The 16,160-nt window shown below is 43.1% G+C and overlaps 1 protein-coding gene across 1 annotated transcript in view; it reads right to left on the bottom strand.

Annotated features, from left to right (window-relative positions):
• Nucleotides 1–15,415, bottom strand: part of XK (X-linked Kx blood group antigen, Kell and VPS13A binding protein) — a 55,281-nt gene extending 39,866 nt beyond the window's left edge. The window contains exons 1-2 of the mRNA XM_022565603.3: nt 14,687–15,415; nt 7,447–7,709 (exon numbers count right to left, since the gene is read on the bottom strand). Of these exons, the coding sequence (XP_022421311.1) occupies nt 7,447–7,709; nt 14,687–14,931 (508 nt within the window). The 5' untranslated portion in view covers nt 14,932–15,415. The remainder of the gene's footprint in view (nt 1–7,446; nt 7,710–14,686) is intronic.
• Between the last annotated feature and the right edge of the window lie 745 nt (nt 15,416–16,160).

Consider the following 16,160-nt stretch of genomic DNA (forward strand, 5'->3'; position numbering starts at 1 on the left):
ATATGTCCATGCCTCTCTCTCGCTTTGTCACAGCTCACCCTTCTCCCTCCCCATATCCTCAAGTCCATTCTCTAGTAGGTCTGTGTCTTTATTCCTGTCTTACCCCTAGGTTCCTCATGACATTTTTTTTTTCTTAAATTCCATATATATGTGTTAACATACGGTATTTGTCTTTCTCTTTCTGACTTCACTCTGTATGACAGATTCTAGGTCTATCCATCTCATTACAAATATCTCAATTTCATGTCTTTTTATGGCTGAGTAATATTCCATTGTATATATGTGCCACATCTTCTTTATCCATTCATCCGATGATGGACACTTAGGTTGTTTCCATCTCTGGGCTATTGTAAATAGAGCTGCAATGAACATTTTGGTACATGACTCTTTTTGAATTATGGTTTTCTCAGGGTATATGTCCAGTAGTGGGATTGCTGGGTCATATGGTAGTTCTATTTGTAGTTGTTTAAGGAACCTCCATACTGTTCTCCATAGTGGCTGTACCAATTCACATTCCCACCAGCAGTGCAAGAGTGTTCCCTTTTCTCCACACCCTCTCCAGCATTTACTGTTTCTAGATTTTTTGATGATGGCCATTCTGACTGGTGTGAGATGACATCTCATTGTAGTTTTGATTTGCATTTCTCTAATGATTAATGATGTTGAGCATTCTTTCATGTGTTTGTTGGCAATCTGGATATCTTCTTTGGAGAAATGTCTATTTAGGTCTTCTGCCATTTTTGGATTGGGTTGTTTGTTTTTTTGTTATTGAGCTGCATGAGCTGCTTATAAATTTTGGAGATTAATCCTTTGTCAGTTGCTTCATTTGCAAATATTTTCTCCCATTCTGAGGGTTGTCTTTTGGTCTTGTTTATGGTTTCCTTTGCTGTGCAAAAGCTTTTAAGTTTCATTCGGTCCCATCTGTTTATTTTTGTTTTTATTTCCATTTCTCTAGGAGGTGGGTCAAAAAGGATCTTGCTGTGATTTATGTCATAGAGCGTTGTGCCTATGTTTTCCTCTAAGAGTTTGATAGTGTCTGGCCTTACATTTAGGTCTTTAATCCATTTTGAGCTTATTTTTGTGTATGGTGTTAGGGAGTGATCTAATCTCATACTTTTACACGTACCTGTCCAGTTTTCCCAGCACCACTTATTGAAGAGGCTGTCCTTCCTCCACTGTACATTCCTGCCTCCTTTATCAAAGATAAGTTGACCATATGTGTGTGGGTTTATCTCTGGGCTTTCTATCCTGTTCCATTGATCTATCTTTCTGTTTTTGTGCCAGTACCATACTGTCTTGATTACTGTAGCTTTGTAGTATAGTCTGAAGTCAGGGAGCCTGATTCCTCCAGCTCCGTTTTTCGTTCTCAAGATTGCTTTGGCTATTCGGGGTCTTTTGTGTTTCCATACAAATTGTGAAATTTTTTTTCTAGTTCTGTGACTTCTGGTCAGGCATCCAGGAGACTATGCTTTGTGCTAAAACAAGCCACGGCCATAAGCCAAAGTAAACAGCTTTTCCTAATCAAATGCTATTTAATCAACATGGCAGGATTTAAGTATCATGATTGATTCCCTGTCACCACCCACCCTGGAGGCAACTCCCTGTTGGCTGAAGGTCACTGGAAGATGAGGAACCATGCCCTAGACACCAAGAGGCTCCACTTCAGGGACGGGATGGCACTGTTGGTGCCATGATGTGACCAGCTGAAGGTGACTCTCCACCTGCAGTCGCTGGGGAGAGGCCTGCTGGCCACTCACGTGAGCAGAAGAGCAAGAGGGGGGTTTGGTGGAAGCCAGGAGGCCTTCACGGCTCCTCTAACGAGCCACAAATTTGTGCGGTGGACATCTTGGCAATGAGGCTTCTGGAAATATTTGGCTGAATGAGCACCAGGTGTCAAGAAAAGTGTCTTGGATTAAACAAGCACCTACTCCACTGAGCTCCAAGCACACCCGACACTGTTACTCTAGATAATGCTGTGAAGTTGGCAAAGGCTCAGTCAGCTCCAAGCTTTATTAGGTGGTACAAGGAAGCAGAGACGGTGAGTCACCGGGCAGAGGGGAGCAGACAGAGCGAGGGCTGTCTGGTTCCCGGATGCAGCCCTGGCTTCCCCCCTGCACGGAAGGCACTCTCACTCTCGTCTCCCCACGAGCTTCGAGCTTTGGCAGGCCGGGGTTTTCACAGCCAGAGGCCCAAGCATCCAGCAGTCACGGGAGAACCAGGCCTGGCGGCACCTTGGGGAAACCTGTCTGAGCATCTGGTACACGGGGAGGGAGACACAGGCAGCCATCTGTTAAGGGCGTGCCCTGTGCCAGGCTCTGTGTTAAGCCACGGTTTACAGGCACACGGTGACTTCGTCTTTGGGAAAATCCCAAGATGGAGGAACGCTGATTATCCCCGTTTTACAGGTGAGGAAGCTGCTGCCCACAGAAAATAGATGAATGTCCAAGATCATGTAGCCAGAAAGTGGGGAACTGGGATGGTGAACCCAGGTCCACTGATGCCACAGTTCAAGCCGGCTGCGCAGCCTCTGATCAGTCCTTTATGACAGGCCAAGAGGCAGCAGAGGGTGGCCCTTCAGCATATGATGCACAGGAGAAAATGCCAGATGTTGACACTGCTAGGAGAGCAATTAGTATACATCACTTGACATGACAATTTTTTTTAAACTTAGCACATAAGAGTGTTTATAAGAACTGTGTGTGCTTTCGAGTCCATCACTTGGGACAGAATTTATATACTTATACATCTTAAAACATGTATTCAGCCACTGCTAACTCTGTTCCTCTCTCAAATAAATGATCATAGGTTAGGTGTTTCATCTGAGAATGAGATTTATAATTGTGTTTACAATGGGATACATTCAAAAATAAGTCCAGTAATATTTAGTAATCACAAGAACTGCTTGAATTGCAGATGGTAGGTTTATATAATATTACTATTTACCAGTGTCCACAAGAGAGGACAGAAGGGTATCTTTCACAGAGAGTATCACAGCACTAGCTAAAAAGCCCTGTCTCAAGTCCTTGTTTTGTAATGACGCAGGATGTAACGAAATAATATATGTCAGGAACCTGGGAACCATTTTTGACATCTCTCTCTGCCTCACCATCCCATTCAATCATCACCTTGTTCCACTTCTACATCATTAATATGGCTCCAATAACCCATTTCTCCTGTTCCAGCCCAAGCCATTATCATTCTCAACTTGACCATTGTAGCAGCCCACTTCCTGGCCTCCTTGTTTCTCCCCTCGCCCCCTTCCGATCCATTTTCCAGAGTAATCAGCTTCTAAAACTAAGTCTGATCACGATACTGTGTTGTTTAAAAATCATCAATGGCTTCCTCTTGCCTCTGGGATAAAGTGTGAAACGCTGGGATGCCCTTTCTCGCTTTTCCTTCATTTGACTTCTCCTCATCTACCAGATTTTGGTTTCAACTTAAGTTCCTCTGGAAAATTTTCCCTCATCTCCCAGACTTGGTTAGATTCCCCCAATAGACCCTTACACAGGACTTTCACTTTGCAGGATTTACCTGAAATAAAATAAGTATATGACTATCTGTTTCATGTTTCTCTATCATGTTCCAAAAGGATATGTGCCGGTCCACCTTATTCACCACTTTACCCTCATAGCCCAGCACAAGGTCAGGAACACAGGACGTTTTCAATACATATTCATTGACTTCATGAATGAATTCACATAAATCTAACCCCAAATCCTGCCTCCTCTGGTAGACAATGAGTACAATTTCCAACTTTAGTAAGATGGAGGTAATCAGATCTACCTCACAGGGATGCTGTGAACATGAAACACAATCATGCCAATCACAGTGCCTAGCACAAAGCAAGGATCTGAGAAACAGTCATCATTACTACCAACAAGACCACCTTGACTGGAAGAGACAAGGGCACTTTGAGATCCAGGCAGGCCAAATGGCAGGATGCAGGGGCCTTCACAGAACACAGTAACCTTGGTGCACTCACCTGGGCCTCAGACCAACCTATCCTCCAAGGTCCAGAGACTTGATCAAGCCCCTGAGAGCTGACTAGTCTCACGCAAAGACTGAGGCTCATAGACAGTGTCCATTATTCACTGACTATGGGAAAAAAACTCTCCAACAGTGTATGATTCCATTTATATGAAATATGTACAATAGGCAAATCCATAGAGACAGAAAGTAGGTTAGTGATAGCCAGGGTCTGGGGAGGGGAAATGAGGAGTGACTGCTAACGAGTATGGGATTTCTTTTCTATGTAACGAAAATATTCTAAAATTAGGTAGTGGTGATGGTTACACAACACTGTGAATATCCTGAAATCTACTGAATTGTACTCTTAAAATGGTGAATTTTATGTTATATGCATTATACTGCAATTAACAAAAACCTCTCCAGTGGGCCACGTGGCCAGCTCCACCTCCCCTTTAAGCTCTGCCAAGGCCAAATTCATCAATGTTTGCTCAGTGAGCATAGAATCAGAGAGAAGGGGTTATATAGACTTTGAAAGTTGAATGGGGTCAGGTTCTGATGGACTTCATGTCCCTCTCCTGTCAAGAATGGACATTTCTATCGGTCTGGACACAAGGTGTGGCAGATACTGTTAGCTGCCCACTCAATATCCATTCCTCCTCTTATAGTTTAAGAAAACATAATTTCCTTGTGGGTGGCAAGGGGCCCAACCCTGGGCAGGTTATGACTAGTCTAGTCCAGTGTTCCCAAACTTTGCTGAAGATAAAAATTACCTGGAGCATTTATTTAAAAAACAAAAGAGAAAAAATCAAGAGACATATTGTAGGCTCCCATTCCATACCCAGCAAATCACAACGTCCAGGTTATCTGTAGAGTTTTAACAGGCCCCCCCCTCCACCTCCTGTGACTCTAATCAACGTCAGCAAAGTTGAAGGAATGCTGCTGTAAGCCACTGGTGGCAATCATTTCTATGCCCAGCTTTCCTAGCATTTCTTGCACCGAGGTGACCATGTGACCAGTCCTGGTCAATGAGACCTAAATAAAGTCTATTAGGGAGGTTTCTAGGAAAGCTTTTACTTACTAATAAAGGAAGAAAGACACTCGCCCTTCTGCCTTCATCCCCTCTTTCTACCTTGAATGCAGCTATGATGGATTCTATGCAGTAGCAACCCAAAAGAAAGACCAATGGAACTTCAGGAACATCAACTTTACCATTGTGAGCAGCTGATATAATGCCAGCAACGGCCTAACTCCAACTTCATCTTAGATAAGCAAAATAATGGGTTGTTTAACCTTGTAGTCAAGTGTTTATTCCTTGCACCAAATGCATTCCTAATCATATGACAGATATTGCCAATGTTTGCCTCTGTGACACACCCCAGCCTGTCCTCCAGTTACAACTGCCTTTCCCCTTCCGGGTGAGGGATCCCTTCCTCAGATATGTTAAGGCAGTGATTAGGGTTAGTCAAAACCTATACAACTGGCAGTCATCTATATTTTTAAGAGGACCATGCCCACTTCCTTTCTCTCTATATATTTGATTGATCATTTAATTCTCAGAGGACTTATTCCAAGTTCTTGGGGGGCATGTCACAGATATTCTTTGTGACACTGACATTTTATGAGATATCTCATATTTTATGAGATAGACATCTCATTTTCCTGAATAGAATTCTGTCTGGAAAACTGTAACTAGGGTTGGCAAACTTTCTGTAGAGAGCCAGACAGTAAATACTTTATGCTTTGTGGACCATACTTTCTCTGTTGCAACTACTCAAGGACTCAACTCTGCTAAAAAAACAAACAAGCAAACAAAGCAGACATAGAGAACAGGTGAATGAAAGGGTGTGGCTGCATTCCAATAAAATTTTATTTACAAAAACAAGCAATGCCTGATTACATCCACGGGCTGCTGTTTGCCAACTTCTGAACTAAAAGACAATCTTCATTTTCAATAACTTGAGAAGAAAATTGAATCTACTTGTAAAAATCAAATAGGTTATCACCACATCTGGTCTCCTGCTGTGTTCCTGCCACATAGAAAAATAATGAACTGGGAAAAGGGTATAGTGGCATGCAGAGGACTCACCTTGGTCAATGCCCATTCTAGTTATAAGTCCTTAGAGAACAAGGATGCTGCTACATTTATTGAGCACCTACTGTCTACCTGGGGCTGTGGGAGGCATTTTCACATAAATGTTAATCCACCAAGGTCCAAGATCTCAACCTAAAGTCCTGATATATCTTAAGAATCATAGTCACTCTGAGGTAACCTGGATAAGGGATACAGTTGTAACATGCAAATATCCTGTGACCCAGCCATAAATTAAAGTCATTTTACCATCCAGCCTAGATTATAGGCAGAAAGAGGATAATACTGAGGGAAGTGAGATTAATGAGTGATTTATTTTAAAAGATTCCAGTTTCAGTGCTGTCTTAAATATGTATTTTTTCAGCCTAAGGCTTTTAACTCACTTTTGTTTATCTATATAGCAAAACTTATCAGAATATCTGGTTTTCATTTACTAATAATATTAATATTTGTGAAGGATTCTTTCCTCTTTTCATATGAAGGTTTTTCACATGTGTCCAATGCATGTACAGGTTTTTTCTTTAAAATTTGGCTTAATCAAAACCTGCCCTCAATTTGATGATGCGAGAATAGCCCAAAGGTTAGAGAACTGTGTTCATTTTAAAGCTGAGATACCTATTAGAACTTCAAGAAAACAGGACAGTGCTCTTGATTCCCTCATTCACCACAAAAAAGCTGTTACAGCCAACTGTGTATCAGCTGGTTTACAACTATCACTGAATGACAGAGGCAAAAACCAAAGAGGCCCAGCCTCTGGCGGCTGTATTTTCAGCCTACGGCAAGTTGTATTTTCCAAAATGTCACAGCAGTGAACTTCTAGAACTCTGCCATTCCCCAACAAAAGTCAGAGTTTCCTTTCCTCCCTTTCCCTTGAACCTCTACAGGATTCCTGACTGCTTCAACAAAGAAAATACAGAAGTGATGCTGCATGACTTCCAAAGCTGGATCACAAAAGGGATACTCTACCACCTGGCCCTCTCTCACTCTTAGGATACTTGCCCTTGAAAGCAGCCACCATGCTGTGAGGAAGCCCAAACTAACCTACATGGAGAGATGAAGTGGGGAAGATCTGAAGCCCCGAGCAACAGCCAGCATCGACCATAAGAAATGCGGGTGAATGAGTCCTCAATGGATTCTAACTCTACATCTTTGAGCCACCCCGGCTAATACACAGTGGAGCATAGGTGAGCCCTGCCTAAAGGGCAGATTCATAAGCAAAATAAACGTCGTTATTATTTTAATTCACTATGTTTTGAGCTTAGTAACTGGAACACAGACTTAGGATTGGATGCACATATAAACGAACTTCGCCAAAAACAAGATAAACCTTATGTTTTGCTCTCCACTTTGATTCCCAAATGCAAATAGAAATAAAAAAATATACATACATCTTCCGATAGTGACATCCTGCTGCAGGGCGGTTATATACAGCTGCAGGGTCAGCTGAGGGGCTGAGCCCAGGAAAGCCTGGATCACTGATGCCCGGCTGAACGCAGATCGGTGGGTGAATAGCTTGCCCTCTGCCTGGCCCACTTCCTTCTCAATTTCCTCTGAGAGGCCATTTTTTGGCATCTGTCGCTTCTTGGTGATGCTGACATAAGGCTCTTCGATGTGGTTTGACTGACAATAGATGCAGAAGACTTCAAAACACCTGGAAACAAACCAGCAAGTCATGATAATCAGAGGCAGACAGGATTCTGTCTTTTCTCAGTTACCCTGCTTTCACTTAGCCTGATTCTCAAAGCCTTGGCTTGGTTACTCTGAACTGTAGCCGCTCCTCTAAAATCATCCTCTCTAAGGACCAGTTCTGAGCATGCAGTCCTCTTGAGGCCCTCCACCAGGCCAACTGGCCTGAGTGTGAACCAAATTCAGAGGTGACACCGAAGGCCACTGAGGCAAGGAAACCAAGTAGAGAATGGAATGGGAAGTGGTTCAGGCTCCAGAGCCACAGAAAAACATTCCATTTCCCTTCCTGACACATATTAGCTGTGCAGCCCTGAGCAGGTCATTTAACCCAAGCCCTTTCCCTCAATTACAAAGCAGAGATAAAACCTACTTTGCTGCACTACTATGGAGATAATACAGTATATGGGTATGTGTGTATGCATGTATATACACACACACATATATTTGTGTATATATATATATATGCACATATATTTTTTTCACATCCAATAGATGTCCCAAATTACCTCAGTTAAAACAGCAGCTACGGGACTTCCCTGGTGGCGCAGTGGTTAAGAATCCGCCTGCCAATGCAGGGGACACGGGTTCACACCCTGGCCCGGGAAGATCCTACATGCCACGGAGCAACTAAACCTGTGCGCCACAACTACTGAGCCTGCGCTCTAGAGCCCTTGAGCCACAACTGCTGAGCCCGTGCACCTAGAGCCCATGCTCCACAACAAGAGATGCCACCGCTCTCTGCAACTAGAGAAAAGCCCGCGGGCAGCAACGAAGACCCAACGCGGCCAAAAATAAATAAAATAAAATAAATAAATGTATATATATTAAAAAAAACCAGCAGCTATGGTTGGAAGATCCCCCAGTAGTTTCCCATCTAGAATTCCCCTGGAAGACCACATTACCATCTCTGCTCTCTTAAGCTTTTACGGGACATGCCTGGAAGCCTGCCAGCTCTGTCTTATCTATGGAGTTTCAAGCCTGCCCTAGGGATGGAGCCTTAAGCAGTCACCTTTCTAGACTGATAGAGTACCTGGCTTTTAAAATTGGATTTCCCTCTTTAGGTAATGATATGGGTATCAAAGAGAGGAAGAGTACTGACGTATATGATTTATACACACACACTCACAAATGGATTGAGGGATTGATATAGGAATGGACAGATGTGTGAAATAAAACATTAACTGTAGAATCTAGGTGACAAGTACTTGGGTGTTCACCGTACAATTCTTTCAAGTTGTCTTCTGTATGTTTGTAAATTTTCATAACAAAATGTTGGGGAAAAGTATTTTTTTCCTAGGAATAAGAAAAACGTTCATGGCCTTAGGTTTAAAAATTGTTAAAGGACATTTTTTTCCCCAAACGTGCATTTTTATAACAACCTTATAATGCTGCCAGAAGATTTTATGGCTCCGTTTATTTTATTGAGTATTGTTAACTTTGTACTCTCACCTCGAGGCAACCAGGGCAACAAGAATACATGCATAATTCGAAAGAATAAAACCTGATGTAAGAAACGAAATGCAGGAACTTCTTTAGTAAATACAAAGTGGATATATTTTGTGATTATTATCCTTGTTCGTTTGTTCCTGAGAGAAAAAGAGGTACGTAGTAGTATGGGGGGAAGGGGAGGGAGAGCGACAGGCAATTGTCTGCTACATTTTGTCCACTGGAGTCATGGACACTTTATTACATGAAAACATGTAAAACAGTGTGGACCAGCTTGTTCAGCTGAAAACAATGAAGTTCAAGGTTTTGAGTTCAAGTCCAGCTGATCCAACTGAATTTGTTCTGAGGAAAAACTCAAATCTATGACTGAGGACTGCTTGAGGCCTAGCAACTTTACACTGTTGGACCGCTGACCACAACAAGGACTAGAAGACAGAATAAACTGACCATCTTCTTTATTCTCAAATATGTGATGAATGCAGATGCACTCTGCTAAGTGCTGTGGGGAATGCAAAGATAGCTGGATACCCGCCTCATTCAGAGGTGCTAACAATCTAAGCAAGAATATGGGACCTATACATAATAAGGATAATAAATAATTAATACAACTAATATTCATATAGCACTTTCAGTTTATAAGATATTTCTCATGTATTTCCTCACTTAGAAAGAAAGCCTACTGCAAAAATGTGAATCATACCATTATTTGTAATAGCAAAATTCTGGAAATACTCTAAAGGTCCTCAAATAAAACAATGATTAAATAAATCCTAATATATGTATTCAATGAAATATTATCCAGTCCTTAAAATTGATAGTATACACATACATATACTGGTATATAAAAATGTTTCCTATATTTGGTAAGCAAAAGGAGTAAATTACAATGGAATATATATAGAAAATTCCATTTTTAATAAAAAGAAAATTACATATATATACATACACACAAATCACACACACATACACACCTATACATAAATAGTGAAGTGCCTGAGCTGGCTCATACTGACTCATGAGACAATTAAGTAGTTCGGAATTTTTTTTTTTTTTTGGCTGCATTGGGTCTGTGTTGCTGCACACGGGCTTTCTCTAGTTGCAGCGAGCAGGGGCTACTCTTCGTTGCGGTGCACGGGCTTATCATTGTGGTGGCTTCTCTTGTTGCAGAGCATGGGCTCTAGGCACACGGGCTTTAGTAGTTGCAGCATATAGGCTCAGTAGTTGTGGTACGCAGGCCCTAGAGCACACAAGCTCAGTAGTTGTGGCTCGCAGGCTCTAGAGCACAGGCTCAGTAGTTGTGGCACATTGGCTTAGTTGCTCTGCAGCATGTGGGATCTTCCCAGACCAGGGATTGAACCCACGTCCCCTGCACTGGCAGGCAGATTCTTAACCACTATCCCACCAGGGAAGCCCAATAGTTAGGAATTTTGTGAGCCAGTTCTTAAACAACTTCATAACTTGAAATAGGCCATAATGGACATACTTAAATCACAGAAATCAGCAAATACTGCAAATCAGGGCTTCCACCCCCGCCCTGCCACCCCCAGACAGTTTACGGTTTACCAGCTTACCACTGTAAAAACATTAGTAAGGATATACAACAAAACATTAAGAATTGTTTTCTTTAGTTAGCTGGATTAGAACTTTAAAATTTTTTTAGTTGTGCTTATCTGTTTTCTGCCCTTCTGTTGTTTCAACAACAAATATATTTTACTTGAATAATAAAATCAAGCTCAGAACTTTTTTTTTTTTGCGGTACGCGGGCCTCTCACTGTTGTGGCCTCTCCCGTTGCGGAGCACAGGCTACGGACGCGCAGGCTCAGGGGCCATGGCTCACGGGCCCAGCCGCTCCGCGGCATGTGGGATCTTCCCGGACTGGGGCACGAACCCGTGTCCCCTGCATCGGCAGGCGTACGCTCAACCACTGTACCACCAGGGAAGCCCAAGCTCAGAATTTTTAAAGACTAAAACAAACAAACAAGTGAAACACCAGCACATGTTAAGAGCTGAATGAATAAAATGAAGGTTCAGAGGAAAAAGCAATTCTCTGGATGCTGAGGAGGGGCTGTGTTTAATGGAAAGCATTTGCAGTCTACCAATGGAAATGAAAGAAGGTCCCAGAAGGAGCTAATCACAGAGGTGGCCCTGAAACCCAGGTGTACCCCCTTGCAATCCACTGTTCTTCCCAACTAATAAAAATCTTAGCACAGAGTTTCACATGTAGTAGGTGTTTAATAAATTTGTGAAAGGCCCTAAGACTTCTGCTATTTGCCACTACTGGTTAAGAAAGCTGATAAGAAACACACTCTACTATTCTTCTTGGAATTCTGCAAGACTCATACAATTACTCCAAATGAGTTTTGTTTTGTTTTGTTTTACTTGAGAAGTTGTCTAAATGTAGCCATAAATTAAGTATTTTCATCAAAATCGTTCAAGGTAGTTTTTCAGTATTGTGTAGACCAAGGTTTGGCGAACATTTTCTGTATTTACAAAGAGTAAATATTTTAGGCTTTGCAGGCCCCGGTCTCTATCGCAACTACTCAACTCTGCCACTGTAGTGCAAAGGCAGCCACAGACTACACAGAAACGAACGAGCATGGCTGTGTGCCAATAAAACTTTATTTACAAAAACAGGCCATAGGGGGATTTCACCTGTGGGGCATAGTTTGCTGATTCCTAACGTAGGTAATCAGCAGGTTGATCTATTTTTTTTTCCACTTTATCCCATTTTCAAGCGCCATAGTGGAAAGAGTTTATTCCTTAGCTGAAACCATGCATGTTGGTGTCAGCACAAATAATCTGTGGTACCAGAGACCCTCTAAGGTAGTTAATAAAAACACGTTTTCAAAAGAAATACTGATTATGATTTCCTATACGCCACGTTATCTTCCTATGACACACATGCTCTGAGAAGCTACACAAGAACCAAACTGGTTAAAAAGAAAGAAAAGCCACTTGCATAATCTCACTGAGCCTCAATTCTCAACTGTAAAAAAAAGATAATGACAGTTAGCTCACAAGGTTTTACAGTGGATGGAATTAAATACTGTATGTAAAAGCACTTTGCAAACAACAAGAAAACTCTTCAAATTTAGGCCATTATTATTTTAAAGTCTTTTGAAAGTTTACTAAAGAGAGAAGTACAACGGTGAATCATCTTGCAATGTTCTATAAAAAATACTAGACTCACAGATATAGAGAACAAACTAGTGGTTGCCAGTGGGGAGAGGGAAGGGGGAGGGCCAATATAGGGGTAGGAGATTAAGGGGTACAAACTATTAGGTATAAAATAAGCTATAAGGATATATTGTACAACATGGGCAATATAGCCTATATTTTATAATAACTATAATTGGAGTATAACCTTTAAAATTGTGAATCACTATATATTGTCCACCTGTAACTTATATAATATTGTATATCAACTATACTTGAATAAAAAAATTACTAGAACTTCTTAGCTTTTACTTTATAAAGCCAGATTTTTATGTACCATTTTTCCTCATTATACCAGTGAAGAAGAATGGGGGAAAATTCCTAGAACCTGTAACTCATTTATATTTACTCCTTCTCCCAGTTAATTTAAAAAGTTAACATAACTGTAAAAGAATGATAAACAAATTTTGCTGTTGTTAAGAGGTGCTTTTCCCCACTCTGGTTTTCCAGAATATCTATTATCATTCACAGTAAGATTGTCCTTAAAATAGAAAAAAATAAACTCAAGACATTATTCAATGTTTGTATTGTTCCAACCTAGGTTTAATGAGGAAACAACCCTTCAAACTGCAACTACAGTTTTAAATATAAGACTGATATAAATGAAATATGGTGCTCTCCCAATGCCTCCCTAAAGAAGGAGCGGGGCCTAGTTTGCGGTCTTTAGCCCATAATTATTACAGTGTAATGTAATGCAGCTGAACTGAGTGAACTCAAAAACATCATCTCACCTAAAAAGAACATGAGTTTGGTTAGTTAGTACCCACCCCAAATTAAACAGAGCTAAATTATCCCAAAACAGTTTTAAAATATTACTAAGTTCAATCGATAAGAAGGGAAGAGAGAGAGACTCTCCTTTGTTTGGGGGAAATAATTTTGATCTTTATGTGAAGCTGATGTCTTAGAGTTAGAATAGAAGCAAACAGTCAGCAGGAAGAACTTGCAATAAGATATTAAGTCACACTAATACACAACATCAAGTTGCTTTTCTTTTCATCTGGAAGCTAAGAGGCTTGGAACCACAGTTTGCGTATCTCAGCGTGGGTCCAATATCTTCTAGAAAGAAATCAGCTGCATTAGAATGAAAGCGCCCTTGTTAACGGAAGCGTTGTTTATTCCTTTGTTTTTTATGTTTTATTTTGCTTTTCCCCCAAAAAGACATTGACCCATTCAGAATTTTCTAGAAATAGGTCTCTTTATGGTATTGAAACTTTATTTATAGTTGAGAAGTTCTCTCTCCAAAGCACCAAACTTTCTTTCTTTAATAAAGTTAAAATATTTTTACTGTAAAAACTGAAACATGTAGAAAAGTATAATAAAAGAGTAAATGATGCACTTTTCTATATTTTTCAGGAGAAAATGAAAATCACCCATAACTCCATCATCCAGAAATTACTACTCTTGCGTCTCTGGCCTTTCCACCTCTTCAATTCTTCTACCACCTACATCTAAAGTTCAGTATTATAAATCTGTTTCTAATCCAGATAGAAACCCTTTGTTTTGCTTTTCCTACAGAGATGAAAGATATCAAAACAACACATTTAAAACTCTCTTCATGGTCCTTAGATAAGCCAAACTCTACTTCATTACCAAGGATTTCTTTTTCTACTTGCTTTGTGTTAATACAGTTTAATTTCCAGAAATGTCACTAACAGTTTTTCTCAACGCCCAGCAAGTGTTGGGGTCTTCATGGCACTTGTGTTCCAACTTCATTGACTGCGTTTAGAAGTTAGGCAGGGGCCCGAAGACATTTCTACAACCCCGTATGTTACACATCTGAGAGAAAAGAAAGATGCGTGGATTTCTAGAGTCATGTATGTCATGTATGAGAATTACGTAAGTTAATATTTGTAAAAAGTGCAGAACAGTGCCTGGCACACTCCACGTGTTTGATCAATTTAAATTCAATCAGCTGTATACACTTCTACTCTAACGGCCATTTAGAACCCACTTCCTAAGGGCCCGTCACGACACAAACTCATCCTGCCAGATCTCACCTGATCTCAGGGAAAGCATGTCTTTTATGAGGTCGAAGTGTATAAAACTGACCTTTCTGTTCGTCAAATTCAGTTGACTATCAGCAATTTCCTACGCTCGCCCCTAACAGGAAGGCGGTACGCGCCGGCTCGATTCCCACTCCCCCAGGTTCCTGTCGCATTCCTGTGACAGCAACGGTGGAGCTCAGGAGCCGAGGGGCCGGCGTGGGCCCGGTCCGCGACTCCGGCCACCTGTCCCCTCCCCCGGGAGGCCCGACCCCGCCGCCGGGGGTCCCGCACGCACCTGAAGAGTGGCCCGAGCTGTAGCAGGTGCAGCAGCAGCACGAGCGGCCGGTCACGGCTGAAGTCGCGGTGCACGAAGAGGAGCGTGAGCTGCACAAGGGCGCAGGGCAGCAGTGAGAAGAGCAGCGTCAGCGCCTGCCACATGCCGTCCCCGCCCGAGCGGTAGGTGCTGCTCAGGTACAGCGCCGCCGTCGTCTCGGCCACGAACAGGAACACGGACGCCAGCACCGAGCCCGGGAATTTCATCTCCGCGCGTCAGCGGCGCGCACCGGCGACAGACGCGGTGGCGGTGGCGGTAGCGGTGACGGCGGCGGCTGCCCCGGGGGCTCCCGGCATGCCCGGCCCCAACTGCTCCCGCGCTTTGCGTTGCCCGCCAAGGGCGCGAGACCCGGGCCCTGGAGCTGGGCCTGGGGTCGAGCAAACCCGCGGGGCTGGGGCGGGGCGCGCGGCCGGGTCGGGACACGCCCACGCGCACCGTGCGCCGCCCGCGCGCCTCAGTGCCCGCCGCGTCTCTGCGTTGACGAACCGTGGGCAGGCCACGAACCTGCGCCCAGCTATAGCCCGCGCCGAGCCCCACAGGAGGCGGCGGGCCCCGCCGGCCCCGCACGCAGCCGCTGGGTCCTAGAGCCCTTTGGTCGGCGCTCGCGTGGGAAACCGTCACATCCCTTCGAAAACCCGCAGCCCATGGGGCCCGGAATCGGGGTCAGGATGCCTTTCCAGCCCAGTCTCTATTTTCTGGACCTAAATAACACCTAATTCCGCAAAGAACCAGCGTTTCCGGTCACTTAAAAATAAGCAGACCACACAGATGCTTTTCAAAGTACAAGCACCCAGGATGTACCTTTTCACTGGGCCAAGTCTGAAGCATTGCTTCCAAGGTGAAAGAGCATCAGTGATAATCCCTAACAGCTAACGCTCTCTTTCCCGGAAAAACTGCCTTCAAAATATATTCCTCGGGGCTTCCCTGGTGGCGCAGTGGTTGAGAATCTGCCTGCCAATGCAGGGGACACGGGTTCGAGCCCTGGTCTGGGAAGATCCCACATGCTGCAGAGCAACTAAGCCCGTGAGCCACAACTACTGAGCCTGCGCGTCTGGAGCCTGTGCTCTGCAACAAGAGAGGCCACGATAGTGAGCGGCCCGCGCACCGCGATGAAGAGTGGCCCCCGCTCGCCGCAACTAGAGAAAGCCCTCGCACAGAAACGAAGACCCAACACAGCCAAAAATAAAAATAAATAAATAAGTAAAAAAAAAATATATATATATATATATATATTCCTCTGTAACTGATTAAATCAGCCAGGCGAAGACCAGGACCTAATAAGGAAACGGTTTTCTAGCCCACGCCGTATCTCCCTCTACTTGCTGCTGTGTGCCAGCCCCAAGACTAACACAGTTCCTTTTCACTTTTTGGAACTGTGACAATCTTCTGGACATCAGGATGGGGTCAGCCCACCGTTGTCGCTCAGAGCTTGAGC

The sequence above is a fragment of the Delphinapterus leucas genome, chromosome X (genome assembly GCF_059928025.1).
Source record: "Delphinapterus leucas isolate spDelLeu-1000000601 "Yukka" chromosome X, BTC_Dleu_Yukka2, whole genome shotgun sequence".
Taxonomy (NCBI): Eukaryota; Metazoa; Chordata; class Mammalia; order Artiodactyla; family Monodontidae; genus Delphinapterus; species Delphinapterus leucas.